We start from the raw sequence: 16,626 nt of genomic DNA on the forward strand, positions 1-16,626 counted from the left end.
ACTTGCAATAAAAGGAAAAAGCAAAAAGCTACAGTTATCGATCTTATCTATGACAATCCGTCTTTGACGAGTCAACGGAATGAAAACTGAAGAGATCATCATAAAAGAGAAAATCTTCTGACCTTTAAATAATTTACTCTTTACTTGCTTAGGAAGTCCCACTAACTGCGCTGAAGATGATTGTGTGAACCCACCAAGACATGTTGTATTCAGCACCTCCTCGCCACAGGTCATGTTAATATCTGTTTCTATCCAAATGTTCCCATTCTGACTGGTTAGACTCAGGCATATTTTCCAAATACTTTAACTGTTGAACCGCTTCTGAACTCAATGTCACTACTGAACGTTATACTGGCAACAAGATGGTCACCATGTGAAGAGCTTCTGATTTGAAGTGATGCGTTGAAAGTGCAAGCAGCACAACTGGTGTTCACAATAGATGGAGCAGTCGTGTTGATCTCAAGTATGTCACCACTGTTTAGTATTAGTACACCAGCTAGACAAAGAGAAAAAGTACTTTCAATTATTTTCTCCAGATATCTATTGATATATATTTTTTATATTTACCAGCACTGTTGAAATAAAGTGTAGCGGTGAAATAGCCCCATGTTTTACTTTGTTGGTCAGTTATCTGAAGGTATTAGCCAAAATGTGAATTTAAAACGACAGTTTAAAGGTTATTCCAAACTTTCTGGGTGTTCCGGCCTTAGAAAAAAATTTGCATGCGCTTCGCTTTTACAGAAACCCTAGAAGACTATGTATCACTGTAAAACTAAGAAAAAAAGTAGTATCCGAAAACAACGCTATTTTGAAACATTTTTGCCTAGATCAGAAACACTGAATTCAGAGGAGTAAAATTTCATTTTCCCCATTACAAATTGCTACCTTCTGCCGTTAGTTTTAGCAGACCCTCGCTTTTTTCGTCGCTAAAATATAAAAGTAATAAAAACAAAGAAAAAAGACAGTCTTTGCCGCCGTGCGTGTTTAAGGTGGAGTGTTATACCGGAGAAAATTTGCAAGGCAGACTGTTTCCCGCGAAGATTTGAAACGATCAAAGCACTCCAAAGAGATACTCCGTCGAAACGAGCAGATGTTTACCATTAACAACAATTGCTTTTCCTGTTTTTAAGAAGTATACAAGTTTTGTTCTTGTGTGTTATCAGAAGGCTATGAAAAGCGATTCCACTTTTCAAATAAGACGGAATAATCCAGTTGAAGTCGAGAATACTTTTTGTAGTTAAATTTCCACTGAAAGTTACAGTCATTTTGCTATACGCAGTCTTAACTTTGAGTTAGAGCGGTATCTAGAATTTCTTACTGAACAACAATAACACAGGAAGTTAAAATTGCCAATACATGGAACACTGATATACGGAAGTAAGAAAAACCTGAATACGCCGAAGGTTAAACTAGTAATGCCATAAAGATGAACCAGCTAGACAAAGATATGTAAGCTTATCTACTTACAGTTGAAGGCTGCTTCAGCACCATGAAATAAACCCTGCGAGAAGGAAAAATAATGTCTGACTCAGTATAAACTGACAATTCAATGAAAAATCTACTAGAGAAAACATTTGGAAGTCTGTGTAGACTGAAGACCCGGATGCACTAACCTGTATCGCGATGAAAACAATTGAAGGAAACAATGACACCATCGCCAACTTCATCTTCTCGCCTTAAAATCTAACAATAACTGAAGGCGAGAAGGAAAGACTGGTAGGGCAACATAACACCAAGGTGTCAAGTTAGACTGTCCCATCAACTGATAAGACTGAAACAAAATTCTCCTTTGCAGATTAAACAAACGAGTGTCGGCCAATAAGCATGAAGTTAGGAACACCCAAATTACCTCCATGCAGACAACGCTATTTTTTTTTATTTCACCCTTTCGACCCTTTTTATTTGACTATGTGAGAAGCGAAAGAAAAATAAACACTGAGAAGGCCCGAAACAATTGCATCAAAAACAAGAGAACGTTTTATATTGAACAAAAGAAAATTGCTACAACCAAGAGTTTTGGGGTGGATGATTCCTTTATGTTTCTTACCACCAAATGACAGCTGATTCAAAGCTATTACTGAACTAATTTATGGAGGTTAAATTAAGCGAAGAGGTTAGTCGGGGTTTTGTCGAAGCCTTTCTCTCGAAAATAAATTTAACGTACGGTATCAACCTCACATTGCACAGTTAACAACATCAAGAGAGGACGACGGCAAAACTGGAATAACATATATTTAACAAGACCAAGATTGTACACAACCTATAACCTTTTAAATTTACCAACAGGTGATCAATAATTTATAACCTTTTTGTTTTAGCAACTTTGTTATGTTAATTCCTTTTATGTCGTGATATTCAAAAAAGTTCTGTCATCATTATAGCTACGTGGAAACATACCGGAAGAAGTTAATAGTCAACGTTTGAAACTTCAGCTGTCCCTTAGTGCTAACCCCCAGCACGCAATGACAAAATGTGGGGATTAGGGACTTAGCCCACCCCCCATAAGAAGTTTTTTGTGTCAAGTCACATCCACGAGGTGGAGAGAAAAATAAAGTTACAGAGTTGAGCAAGCGAATTTGTCTGTTTTCGTTTGTGTACCAAGAAACCAAGCTAACAAAAACATCAAGTGATTCTCGGTTATCACGTTAACTAAAATTCTGATGTAGGACAGCAAACAAAAATTCATTGACAGTGCTGAAAAGAGCACCTTAAAATTAGGAAAAAAGGCCAAGTTTTAGGGTCTTATCTTTTAAAATGACCAGATTATTTTCGGTTGGTTAATTCTCAGAAAGAAACTTGAAACCGATTGCACTAATGTGACATTGAATTGAAACAGTGACTATGTTACATAGGTGAGAGAAGCTATCCCTAAAGAAAGGAAGATGGCGTACGAAAAAGTGAAAACAAAACGGTGGTGTTTCAAGAGCCTCCGGTCGCAGCGATCACCGACTAGCAGTACTATCATTAACTGTAATATCCTACCTATCGCAAATTGCAATAATACTGATATGTTGTCGCGTTTTGTTATAAGCAGAGCTGTCGTAAATTGCTATAACATATTGTCGTGTTTTGTAACAATTCTTAAAAATGGCGGCGAACAATAAGTGTAATTTTATTGACAATTAGCTCTCGTTAATAAACCTTATGTCCAGCACTATAAAAGTAAGAGATGAAACAGCTAATGTTTTGCAGCATTGTTTCAAGACGAGAAAAACCACTTATTGAAGAAATGAAACCGGGACAGTTATAGAAGTGCCTCCAGAAGTTCTACTTATCCGTAGGAAAGCCAGACTGGAATTTTTATCAGAATTTTGATAAGAAATCGCCCACCGCGAATATGCGTCGCACGTTGAGATTTTCACCAGTTTTAAAATTTCTGACCATTATTGTCAGAAATAAAGTAGTATTTTGGTTCGCTAGTTGTTCAGCTTTTGTGGTATATACTACAAAATTTATTCACCTCTAAATATATTCAAGGTTATTTCAACAGACGTCTGACAACTTGAATTACTTCCACATTACGACGTGTCCACCAGCTAAAGATGAAGGTGAAAGCTAAACAATATTCTGGGTTATGTTCTCACACTCGCAAGTTGCATTTATGAAGGTGGACAGCACTTTTATAATAGATTCCTATCTTAAATATTTATTCCTGGCTTCACTGAGGTTGATTTTCAAGAGTTTTTCAATTCTTCCGTTAGGATTTTATCTCACAAAAACAAGCAAATCTTATTAACAACAAATGATCATCCAAACGTTTGTAAAATTCTTTAATTCATGGAAAAAGCAGGATGGGCCAAAATGATATCCATATAATAGAGGAATTTTCAACGGGATGAAAATTAAAGCCAAACGGGAACAACATGTTAAAGTCCTGATTACTTCCCATACAGTTGAACTTCCATTGGAAAGGAATGATTCAGCGAAATTTATTTAGATATGGTGAAAATTAACATTAATTACGGCGTAGTTGTGCACAGGATATCTGGGTTCTACAAAATCTCGCTAAGACTGGCAAATTTAGTCAAGTAAATGCAAACATGAGAATTACTTTGGCTGGATAGAAACGTTTAGCTCTAAGTTATATCTTAATTTTACGAAAACTTCAGTTTTTTATTTGTTAAGCAAAGTTCCTTTTTATTTGTACATATACTGAAATGAGGTAGAATTTCTGAATGACTTTGTTGGTATGCAAAAACGAAAAGACAGTCCATAAAGTTAGAACAAGGTTAACATCGACAATCGCACTACGTTAAGTGTTCTTTTCACTTGTAATTGGCTACAATTTAAAACTCATCATTGGATTCCAAATTAAGTTTTCTCAAATATAGACCAAACCTACGGAGAATGACCACATTCAAATTCTCGGTGCTGAACTCAATTTAGCTTGTAAAGGAGGCCGCTTAAGCCTCGTGTGCAAGCTATTTCCAGTTCAATACATAATTAGCCACGGTTCAAGTTAAAAGCCTCATTTCACATGTATTGAATGTCATACCCATTTGGTTCAACTGAAATTAAATATCAAATTTAAAATTTGATTTAGACTTCGAATTCAATACAGTCGCGTGTAATTCGTGGGCGAGCTCGAGTTTTAGAAAGTATCGTCCCTAGGTCCCGTTATCATTTCGAGTCTTTTCCCGCACTATAATTACATTTCCTATTTCAAACTATTGGAATCTGTGATGTATGCAAATTAGATCACGTGATTCGGTACGATCAGAAAATGCTGGAAAACCTTCGACAAAAACGGGAACAGTTTATAACCATAGTACTGTAATTTATCTAATCTGGTACCAGTGAGGTCGCAAGGGTGTAAGTCACTTTGAGGTTGAACAGGGGACTGGGTATCTAATTTAAAAATTGACACTATCATACGAAAGATCACTTTAAGATTAGTCATTTGACCGAGTTTGGTGTTGTTTAGGTGAACAACAAGCAAGGGCTCCTGAAACTGGTCTTTAATTTTGAGACGGCGTCCCCCAAAACCATCTTTGCCCATTTTTGTTACCCCTTTAAAATACTGTCAGATGATACCATTACAAAGAAACTGAGTTGAAAATTACTATGTTTATCAATTTGTAAGTATATCACAGAAATGAGAAACATTTTGAGAGTTTATATGGTTTTGGGGACGGTGTCTTAAAATAAGAGATGTTTGAATGGATTTGCAACCATGTTTCAAGGTCCGTAACTTGGTTGTTCAACTAAACAGTACCAGACTTGGTCACATGACTAATCTTAAAGTGATTTTTCATATGGTGGTGTCTATTTATAAATTGGACACAATTTGCAACTCGACCCACTCCTTTGCTCAACCTCGAAGTGGCTGTAATAAGCGGATATCGAATCTTGTAATGTTTGTTAAACGTTTTATTCGTCAACAACGTATTGGTATAAATCGTTTCACTTCTATTGTATTCTCGCATACAACTGTCGTCGAATTCTAACTCGTAAATCGTATCCTAACTCATCGAAATCGTCTCACAAATCGTATCAACCACGTTTTCTTGCTTTTCAACTGGTCATGTGGTGAGAATATACGATTCTCACAGTGGCCAATAAATCATAACTGAATAAAGGTTCTGTGCTTGGAAATTGTTAAATTTGTGACGATAGGTTTTTTCTGCTCGAGCACACAAGAGGGACAAATTAGACTTCAACGGCGACTTGACAAATGGGGGACAATTAGCTCGAGCACTCGCTCGCTAACAAGACAGGGCTCGTCACAACTCTTTGCTAGGTACACGGGATCTAGCCTACTAGAACTTGTCGAACACCAGAGAATACACAGACTTCACTCCAGCATAGGTTTATTCAGCACTGCGTTAGGTGGCGGTAAACGTGAATTTGAATGAAATTTTAAGAGGTTTAAAGAAGGGATAAAAGAAAGAAAATGATTTTTAGAATACCAACAGACAGTTGATACCCACGCAAGAGCACCCCAGATTGCTAGTGGACTAACTTGGTATCCGTCTATTAATTATTAACTACAAATTCTAATTTTAAAACTTCACTAAATCTTCAATAGTTCTTATTTCTCTTAATTTTACAAATCCTTCTAGAAAAACTATATCCTCCCGAAAAAACGTACCCAAAAATCAGGCAAAAATTCACAAAACACCCCACAACATAGATTCAAGGGATGAGCAAAGGGTTTTTGGGTTGCTTGTAACGTGAACGAGATGCAGTCGAACCTCCCGTAAGCGACCACCCTCAAAGATATGCGGTCGCTTACGGGAGGTGGTCGCTTACAAGAGGTCAGCCCACACGGGGTCTAAATTTCGGGTAACTTACATATGGTGATTGCGGAGACCTAACCCTTTTGCCAGCGCTTATCGAAACCCATAGTAATAACTTTTCTTAGCTACAAGTATATTAAGACTGGTCCAAAATTATTCTAGGCAAAACATCTTAGGGCCAGTCTATGGTGATTATTGTTTGTATCTCACAGATCACTTATTACAGTGATTGAGACAATTATTGAAAGAAACTTGACTCTTTTATTACCCCAGGTGGCGCTGTCTAAATTTTTCAGGGAACGGAACATAAGCAAAGAGATCAGAACGGTAAAAGATAAGACAGTTTTTTCCTACAAGGGATTTAATCTGATAAAAGTTATTTCAGTGTGAAGTATAGTGCACGTGTATTTTCTCAATTGTTTCAATGCTAAGCTATATCGGAAAACACTTCCGGTAGCTCCGGCTGTGAGAGTTACGGCGTCCGCTGTAATGATGTAGCCAATATGTTACAGCGACACGTTTTTCAATTTCCGCCCTTGAGAGATACAGCAGATTAAGTGTCAAGTGGTCGCCTACGGGAGGTTAAAAACAATTGAAAATATTAAAGAATCATCTCTAAAAGTGGTCGCTTACGAGAGGTGGTCGCTTAAGAGGGGTGGTCGCCTACGAGAGGTTCCATCTATAGTGATTTGACTTGGAAAAATTTTGGTATTTTGGAAAAGTGGTCGCTAATGAGAGGTGGTCGCTTACGAGAGGTGGTCGCAAAGGGAGGTTAGACTGTAGAAACGAGTTGCTTTACACACACGTTTTCCACCAAATTAAATAACATTTACCTTAACCAGGGTTGGGCATGGTCTCCTACGCAGGCGCAGAGAGAAGTATTGCGCGATAACGTAAACGCAACAACATGTTGCATTTTTTTTAGTCAGTAAGCCTCCCTTATGCAACTATATAACATGTCTATTGCATGACTCTGTAAGTTTGACTTTTTAACGTGTGAGAGTATTGTTTTCAATAGTATCGCTCAAGTCTTACGTTCAAGTTCTTAGCTTTACGTTATGTATGTATAGATGTAAGTTTAGCACTGTAATGTAATAGAGAACTATATTAAGTTTTGTTAAGTATTGTACAAGGCCTAAAGTATTAAATAAAATACAGCATTCCGTTGGGAAAAGAATAAAATAAAACATAGACCGGTTTTTTCACGTTCTATTCATTCTTACTGGAAAAATCGCTAAAAACTGATTATGGATTAATCTTCCCCCGAGAATTAATTTCTTCATGATGCAGTAAGAGCAATTTTATGTTTGAGAAAAGTTACTTAGTGAAATATGCTAAGCATTTATAATTTTTTTAGCAAAATAACGCCGAGTCCCTGTCCGAGTCCGACACTAAAAAACCCATCTCACTGCTAATCGCTCTCCGCCAAAAATATCCAAGCGGCAAAAGTGAAAAGTATTGATCAGAACTCTTCCAACACGTGGAAGGGAGGATATGAATAACAGTTCGAGGTATTCTAATTTTGAATTATCCGGCAAAATATGTCTCAAGAAAACACTCTCCTTGATAATTGGCCGAGGCAGATGCCCACATCAAAAGGCACTCATTCTCCGACCTTGGTGGAATATTCATGCCGACACAACGATCCTAACACAGTCCGCCTTCTTCCATGTCATCTTCAAGGTCTTCTTGGTTTGGCTGTTCCGTTTGACCCACTGCAGTCGATGTTGGGTTGGTCATTTGTGTATCAGTTTTGACAAGGTCATTCAGATTTTGGATATGCCTTCTTTCCGTCGTCACGGGTTTGCCACCAATGTCACCTGGTACACGCAGACTGCGAGATAACTTGGCAATCTAGGATTAAACATATCCATAACAAAAGCTGACAGCATAACGTGACATTCCAGTTAATGAGAAAGAAAAGAAAGCACGTTTAAACAACAACAAGTTGGTAGGGAAGCAGGCTGCAGAGTGGACATAGCGGGTTCGAACCAAGGAAGAAGATGCTGCCCAACCTTTAGAGAGCAAATGGTTTGACGTGTCTCCAATGTTCACGTGACAATTGGCGGCCCCGTCTTCATTGAGAACGTAGAAAAACCACTGAGAAGGGGGCAAACCATGTGTGTGACCATTCCCAGTAGCGGCTGTCAAAAGAGACCTCACGATCCATGACCTTAGTGACTCTTCGCTAAGTGACATGAGATGTACATGTACGTCATGTGCGCGCTATTCAAACACGTTCATATCATGTTTTGGACAGCAATTATGGAATATTATCCTTCTAAAGATAATCGTTACGGTATTGCGTTTTAACTTTGATTGTACGGGTAAACTAATTCACTATTCGCCACTAAAGTAAAAACCCATTGAACAGTTCTTCCCTCTACTGTGCTGCTGTTCATTACCTGTGATTTTGCAAACGTTTTTAGCACAATGGCAAAATTCAAATTAGCGCAAAAATGTTTGTCACTGGAGCACGGCGTTTTGAAATATTGTATTTAGTTAACAGGAAGGCCTAGACGGGAGAGCTTTAATTTCTGTTTTAAGATTTTATCAGGAAAATAAAGAAATTAACCTAAGTCCAACTTTGAGGTGCTCTTACGAGTCACTATACTGGCGTTGTCTTTATTCTAGGAGTGATATTCCTCTTCACTCACCTCATTGTCCAAGTAGGTGAATAGTGCTTGTGATGTGCAGGTTTTCATCCCGTCAGCATCACCCTGATCAAAACAGTCCAAAACTTTTTCGGCCGCTACTGCTTCGTCTGACCCACCGAAACCTGGAATTCTGAGCAAAGATGAACACCACAATCAAAATATAATAATACTGATAACAGCATGAAATGTGGATGAAGGAGTCATACGATGACACCCTTCCAGTGAGCCTAAAAAACCGTCAGGCCTGAAAGGGATTCGTAGGGATATCCTTGCAATACCGATCCAAAATCAATATAATTTTGTGTAGAAACAGAACCCACCACTTGTCCTTGTGACGCTTAAGTGCTGCCTCTGGGTCAGTGGCAAGTCTGTTATTACTGACAATCACAAACCTTCTCAAGCAACACATGCTGACAAGCAAAGGCCAAGCAACTCGCAGTAACTTAGCACCGGGTCAAAAACGCAATTGATCTGCGGCTGGAATTGCATTCTAAAGCTAACTGAAGCGAAATATACATCTATAGGACAACCATTCACAGTTTTACTTTCCAAGTTAGTTCGTTACACATACTCAAACGACTCTTTGTAGCAGTTATCTGCGGCTACATAGTCACTCTCATGAAGATGAACGACAGTCATGCTGAGAACAACCTGCAAAGAAAACCAAAAATAAAATTGTCTGTCAAATGTTTTGCACACACATTGAAGGGCGCTACTTCACAGGGAGCAGAGGAGTTATGCTAGAAATGTCAATAAAAAAATGTCTTACCTCTTAAAATTGCATTCTTGTATTTCTTTGCGTAGTTAAAACCTCATTTGCGAACCAAATATATGCATTCATTTGCGATCGAATGCGATCGATCGTTTCGAACCGCCATTATTTTGAAAAGTGTCGACCGCTGTTTATTGGGACCGTGTATTCAGTTGGACGAAGTCCAACGAATGACTTTTGGAAAGCGAAGCTTTCCGAACGAGGCACGAAGTGCCGAGAAGAAAAAATGACAAGGTCTCTTTTATTACTACTGTGACATCTTTGCCGCCCACAGTCAGTTGGCCCAATAAACAGCGGTCGACACTTTTCAAAATAATGGCGGTTCGAAACGATCGATCGCATTCGATCGCAAATGAATGCATATATTTGAGGTTTTAACTACGGAAAGAAATACAAGGATGCAATTTTCAGAGGTAAGACGTTTTTTTTTTTTTACATTTCTAGCATAACTCCTCTGCTCCCTGTGGCTACTTTGGCACAATTTAAACAATATAAACGCAATTTGCTATATGCGGGTGGTGTATGCCTGTGTGATTATAAAGCATTTTCAGGGGGGGGGGGGGGGGTAGCTATTGATTAATCATGATTCGGCAGGGCAATAATCGACTGGTGTGAATTCTTTCGAGTGATAATTCGCATTAAATTCAATAATAATTGACGTGCAGTGTAAAAACGGCCTTAGCTTTATTTGAATTACAGTAACGGACTAATCATTTACAATGTACATGTAGCTGCGCTTCACCTAAGAAACCATTTTTCACCTTACTTTAGATAAAAGATAAAGTACTTTACAGAATAAAGTTCTAGAAGTTAAAAAACCTCATGTTTTCATTGTTATCCATCGAAAAAATAAATAAATAAATAAATGTATAAATAAACAAACAAATTAACGACTAAAGCAAAAGTATGGAGTTGTTCCCACATTTTAGAGTGGGTATGTAGAGGCTTTCCAGAGCACGTTTCAATTAAAATAAGCAACGTCATCACGTATCGAGAATTTTCGCGAAAAATAAATTTCGTGATTTTGATGGAAAACATATCACAACACTTATATTTATATGCATTGTAAAAAAATTCCCGTAAACAAGAGACTTGTTTCTCTCACGAAATCGATTAAAAAAAGAAAAGCGATAAAAACCCCAAAATTTGGTTTCGCCAAAAAAAAAGACATCTCTGATTATGTACAGCGTAGCATAGCCTTATCTGAATCTGCGTTATTATGTAAAGTTAATTTTTTTCCGTTTTCCAGCATATTTGTAATTTATTGTATTTTGTTCCATTATGTTCTCGGGCTCGTCTTGTCCCGCCTCGACTAGCTTTGTGGCTTCTTGCGGGACAAGCCCCTTATATAATCTGAATTTGTAAATAAATTGTTGTTGTTGTTGTAGCTTCACTCCTAAACTACTATTACTAATTTCTTACGCTGAAAAATATCTCGAAATGAAAACTAATGGGATTTTTTAGAAGAAAAAAAGGAATGCATCTTAAAGCAAAACCTAACCTCTTCACTTTATATCAAGGACGGTGCCTACTATTGTTACTGCGCATACGTTCTGCGCATCTCGAAATACTCGGGTTTCCTATGGATAGTGCTTACTAATACGGGGATATTTTTGCACGGTATAAAACTATGCGGAGAAAGCAGAACTTAGCGAGTGCTCTTGGTATCCCAAAAGAAAATTGGGGATAACTATGCATTTTTCAGAGATAATTAAGCTTCAATTTAGGAAAAACTGCCATACATTTCTTTATATTTTGGTGCCTTTAAGAAATATTGTTGCTTAATTATCTCTGAAAAATGCGTGGTTAACCCCAATTTTCTTTTTGGATTCCAATAGCCCTTGCTAAGATCTGCTTTTCCCGCACAATCATAAACCGCAAAAAAATATTTCTGTATTAGTAGGCACCATCCTTAAGCTGAGGGTGTTAGGGAAAAAAATGGAGAAAGAGCGACACAGAGTGTAACTGGGGTGTGCTGGTGGAGATACGCCTGGCATTATGCTCTGAAGAGGAAAGGTAATCTTTGCTTCTGCAGCTTAGAATACATCTTGTCCAGCATAAGAGAGTTTACCTTGTACATCATTTGAAAATTTTCCACTTGTTCGTAAAGTTTCATCTGTTGCTTGAAAACATTCAGAGCCTCCTGAAATCTAAAGTGTAATAAGGTATTAAGTTTAAAAAAAACGTTGATAGAACAGGATAAACGGACTTTGATGTAATTATAAATAAATGGCATCCACAAACGACAAATACAGGAGACTGAACAATATTTAACAAAGCAAAAATTCAAGAGCGTCTCTGGTATGAAGCATGCCTTAAATATTTTTTAAAAAACAGCTGTACAAAGGCGTTTAGAGTTACGCCGTAGTTTGGAATAGCTTTCACTAGAAAAGCAAAGTTATCCTCACCTTTTTAATTTTAAATAGAGGTTAGCAGCTTTTGACAAAGGTTCAATTGCCTCTCGAATTTTGTCCTCAGCCTGTAAAATTGGATGGAATGTATTACAAAGCATGTTCTCTTACAACTGTGAGTTTCCAATAACATGTAAGTAAAAAGCTGCGGTGTTACGGCGAGAAATTGTAAACAAGAAAATTAGTAAACCGTACTCCTCTATAAAAGCATCCAGGCGCTTATTAAAAGGGAACCTCCACTCAGACAACAAATAGACGGTAAATTGTTGGAATTGGTGTCTAAATTCTAAATTTTATTTTAAGAAGTAGACATGACATTCAAATCAAGTGTGCTAAATATTAGAGTTGATTGTAGCCTATTTTCGCTTTTGAATTTCCCAGGCGCTGCCATTTTGGATTTTATGACGTCATATGGTTACCGCTATTGTGAAGTTAGCAGAAGTTCTTTTGTGTGGAACAATAGGGCAACCGAATAACGTTATGGAATCCAAGATTACCGCGCCCGGGAAATTTAAAAGGAAAAAAGGCGATAATCAAATCTTGCTTTATCCGGCACAAAAGTCTTATTTCCATGTTTTCCAACGAAAGTTAAATTGAGATCGTATTTTCAACAATCTTACTAACGTTAATTTATTTCAAGAATAAAGGTTTTCTCCAATATAGATGGTAAAAGGGAGTACGCTTATTCGAGCGAGGGTAAATTAAAGTGTTATCTCTTTACTGTGTCTAGCCTCTTTCAATGTCTGCTATTTTGGCCGAGAGGAGGGTGGGCGGGGGTGTTATCAGGGAGGATATGCTTATTTGAAGGAATACGTTATTCGCTTTATCATGAGATGAAAATAGAAAAAATACTGAGTCACTTATGAGAGTACCCATGACTTCCACTGGTTGAATTCAGTTTTTATCTAACAAAATGTACGTTATCCATTACATTTTTGGATAACGTAAAATTAAAATTTTACTAAATGTATGTCTGTCTTTATGTTAATTAAGGACGGTGCCTACTTTTGTTAATGCGCATACGTTCTGAGCATCTCGAGATACTCGGGTTTCCTATAGGCTGGTTCTCATATAATCGCTACGATCGTTACGATCGCTATGATCGCTGCAAAATGCGACTAGCGATCCCAGCGATGATATGAGAATCGCTCTGTTCGGCGATCATAGCGATCTTAATGATCGTAGCGATCACAGCAATCACGATCGCTGACATAGAAAAATTTCTATCTCGACGATCGTAGCGATCAGTGTTGCGCGATCGTAGCGGTCATGGCGATCAAAATGACCATATGAGAATTGGTTTCTGCGATCGTAGCAATCGTAGCGACTTGGAATATCCCATAAGTAATTACAACATTGGACTTTGTATCCCATAATTCAACACAAACTTCAGAAACATGTTAGCGATCGTGGCGATCATATGAGAATCAAAGCAATCGTTACGATCGTTATCATCGCTGGGATCATAGCGATCGTAACGACCGCAGCGATTATATGAGAACCAGCCTAATGGGTGGTGCCTATTGATACAGGGATATTTCTGCGCGGTTTAAAACTAGCAAGTGCTCTTGGTATCCAAAAAGAAAATTGGGGGTAACCACGCATTCTTTTAGAGATAATGAAGCAACAATTGTTCTAAAAAACAGTAAAATACAAAGCAACGTATGGTGTTTTATCCTTTCTTTTTTTTTTTTTTTTTTTTTTGGGGGGGGGGGGGGGGTTTCAAATTGAAGCTTTATTATCTCTGAAATATGCATGGTTACCCCCAATTTCAAAAGCCCTTGCTAAAATCTGTTTTCCCCGCATAGTCATAAACCACGCAAAAATATTTCCTTATTAGTAGGCACCGTCCTTAAGTCGTGTTTGTATTTAACAACAACTGGTACATACAACATTCATTTCACTGGCTGCTATGTATAGCTCAGCTGCTTTTCCTGGGTCACTTGTATCACACATCCTGACACCAAAAAACAAAAGTAAAGCATTGCATGAATTGGGCAACTTGCTTTTGAGGTATGCTGGCTTATACGTAAGTCACGACAATGCAGATTTGCACAAAATGGACAGGATTTGGGATCCTAAAGGTAACATTTTTTCTTCTTTTCTTTGTTTCCTTCTTTTTTCTTTCCGTTTTTGAGAAGGTGAGTCACTCTGAACGGTCACAGGGTTCCCAAGCGCTTTGTAGGTATTAACTAGTAACAATCAAAGATTAGGGAGTGTGTTCGATGTCACCAGGCTCTCTCTCCTTTGCCATGTCATCTGCCCCTGCAAAATCTGTGGGGGATGCCAGATAAGAGTCCCAAGATCCATTCATTCAACTTTGTCCCATACAATCTGGAATCTAATCTGCATTAGGAGTGTGTTCTTTCTATGTAGAATGCAACGATGGTAAAAATTTATTAACAAAAATATTAAAATGCAGTGGTCCAATTTGTCAGACTGAATCGAAAAACACAAAGTTACATGTATGTTTCCATTACAGACAATTTCTGAGAACAAATGGATGTGACAAAAAAATACAGTTGTGCATGATGGTCTTAAGGTTAACATATTATTATTAACTTAATTCTCCATATGGAAAAGTATTGAGATGCCTTTTAAAATACCATTTATAAAGTTGAAAACTTCTCCTAAGTAGAAGTTTCAAAGTCAAGCTACAGTGTATGGGCTCAAGTTTCTGGTACATGTATTCTAAGAATGATTAAATTTGAAATTGCAAGGAGAAAGGATGTTCACTCTGATACCAATGAATCTCATCAAAAACAACTAAAAAGACACTGAAAACAGCTGGTACATGTACAGTGTAAATCAATTGGTGTTTATCATGTAGCTATGAGGCACAGGTCTGGGCACCCTGTGATACAGTGTACTGACTACTGAGACCTTGTTTGAACAATGATAAGCAACTCTGCCCTTTGGGTGTCCATGGAACTGTATGAGTTGTTTCTTGTAAGACAGACATTGATGTTGAATGAAAACCGTACTTACTTGGCTCCTCTTGTAAGGGCCAGGGCTCCTGTGTCTGGTGAACCACTTTGTCTGTACATGTCACTACAGTAAGAAATGCAAAAGGTAACTACAATGTAAGACATGTACCTTGTAAAGGCCTCAGAGGGACACAATATACATGTATGTCAGTATTGTAAATTTTTATTGTGCTTTTTTAAGGGAAATGTTCTAAGGACCATTTGGATCATATGGCAAATTAAACAAAAAAAAAACCCTTACTTACACTGCTCTTTCCACCAGAGAGACAGCTTCTGTAATATTCTTCATTTCCTTGAGAACTGAGGCAGCCTGCTCTAGTGCCCTGTCGGTAAAATTACATGCAGATATAGAAACCCACTATCATAACAGAAATCCAGATTGTTCCTATTCTCTATTAATTTTTGTTAACAATGATTAAATTGATTTCCAAGCTAGTGCTTACAAAACGAGAATGAAAAAAAACTGCCCAGCAAAAATTTTAAGTCTGACCATATTTTCAAGGATGAAAACAGATATCTTGTTTTACTGAGTGTCTTACTATGGTGAAAATCTTTCAAATATCCTTGAAGGTCTCCGTGAGGATCTCTTTAGAATCTTACAGTGGATCTTAAACAAGATCATCGAGGATACTTACTAAGATCCTCAAAGATTTTTAAAGATCTTCCATACCCTTGCCAAGATCCCCAAGGATCCTCAAGGATCTTTAAGGATTCTTGAATTATCCTTATTTATCACGGTTTTGGACGCCATTTTGACGGGTAGGCAAACAGGCTTGAAATAACAGTGTTTGTATGGAAATCCGATGTCAAATAATTTTCATAAAACATCGCTTCTGAAAAATTCATGAATTGGAAACTTTTGGCACAAGGAAAAGGATTTTAAGGAAAAAATTGGAGGGATGTAGCTGTGACAGAAAGCGTCTAGTCGTGTTTTGAACTTTCCATACATTTCCCTGTATTTTTTCCCGCGAACCAATTTTAGTAGGAGTTCACGGCTGGTTCGCTATACAGACAAATGTATGGAAAGTTCAAAACAAGACTGGACACTTTCTGTCACAGCTACATCCCTCCAATTTTGTTCTTAAAATCCTTTTCCTAGTGCCAAAAGTTTCTAATTCATGAATTTTTCAGAAGCGATGTTTTAAGAAAATCATTTGACATTGGATTTCCATACAAACACTGTTATTTCAAGCCTGTTTGCCTACCCGTCAAAATGGCGTCGAAAACCGTGATAAGGCCTTTTGTTATTTATTCCTGCAAAAATCTTCAAGAATCCTGAAGGATCCTTGAGGTTCTTACAAAGATCTTTATTTGTTCCTGCCAAGTCTCCTTAAGGATCTTGAAGGACCCTGGAGAATCCTACAAAGATCCTCAAGGATCCTCATAGTTTCTAAACCAGAGAAAGCAAAGGCATTGGGCTAAAACTATATGTAATTCTAAAATTTGTCATTCATGCAGTCGGCACAGCAATGCTTGCTTAACTGATACATGAACTGAACATCACTCAATCCAGACATTGCAAAAGTATGTAATGGAAGCTTTAAAAAAATTAAAAAATAA

General features: G+C 37.6%; 1 protein-coding gene and 1 pseudogene across 3 annotated transcripts in view; both read right to left on the reverse strand.

The window, feature by feature from the left end:
• The window catches only part of LOC146460920 (location of vulva defective 1-like), a 32,308-nt pseudogene extending 30,610 nt beyond the window's left edge, over nt 1–1,698 (reverse strand). The window contains exons 1-3 of the transcript XR_014857559.1: nt 1,614–1,698; nt 1,468–1,501; nt 123–496 (exon numbers count right to left, since the gene is read on the reverse strand). The product of XR_014857559.1 is annotated as a location of vulva defective 1-like (transcript). The remainder of the gene's footprint in view (nt 1–122; nt 497–1,467; nt 1,502–1,613) is intronic.
• A 4,095-nt stretch (nt 1,699–5,793) lies between these two features.
• Nucleotides 5,794–16,626, reverse strand: part of LOC146460921 (gamma-soluble NSF attachment protein-like) — a 16,622-nt gene continuing 5,789 nt past the window's right edge. For both annotated transcript variants that reach the window (XM_085087602.1, XM_085087603.1), the window contains 8 exons: nt 15,312–15,389; nt 15,068–15,130; nt 13,970–14,036; nt 12,077–12,147; nt 11,740–11,818; nt 9,468–9,547; nt 8,897–9,026; nt 5,794–8,093 (listed from right to left, as the gene is read on the reverse strand). In XM_085087602.1, the coding sequence (XP_084943728.1) occupies nt 7,887–8,093; nt 8,897–9,026; nt 9,468–9,547; nt 11,740–11,818; nt 12,077–12,147; nt 13,970–14,036; nt 15,068–15,130; nt 15,312–15,389 (775 nt within the window). In that variant the 3' untranslated portion in view covers nt 5,794–7,886. The remainder of the gene's footprint in view (nt 8,094–8,896; nt 9,027–9,467; nt 9,548–11,739; nt 11,819–12,076; nt 12,148–13,969; nt 14,037–15,067; nt 15,131–15,311; nt 15,390–16,626) is intronic.

This window comes from Pavona decussata, unplaced genomic scaffold (assembly GCF_977016875.1).
Source record: "Pavona decussata unplaced genomic scaffold, jaPavDecu1.1 SCAFFOLD_207, whole genome shotgun sequence".
Taxonomy (NCBI): Eukaryota; Metazoa; Cnidaria; class Anthozoa; order Scleractinia; family Agariciidae; genus Pavona; species Pavona decussata.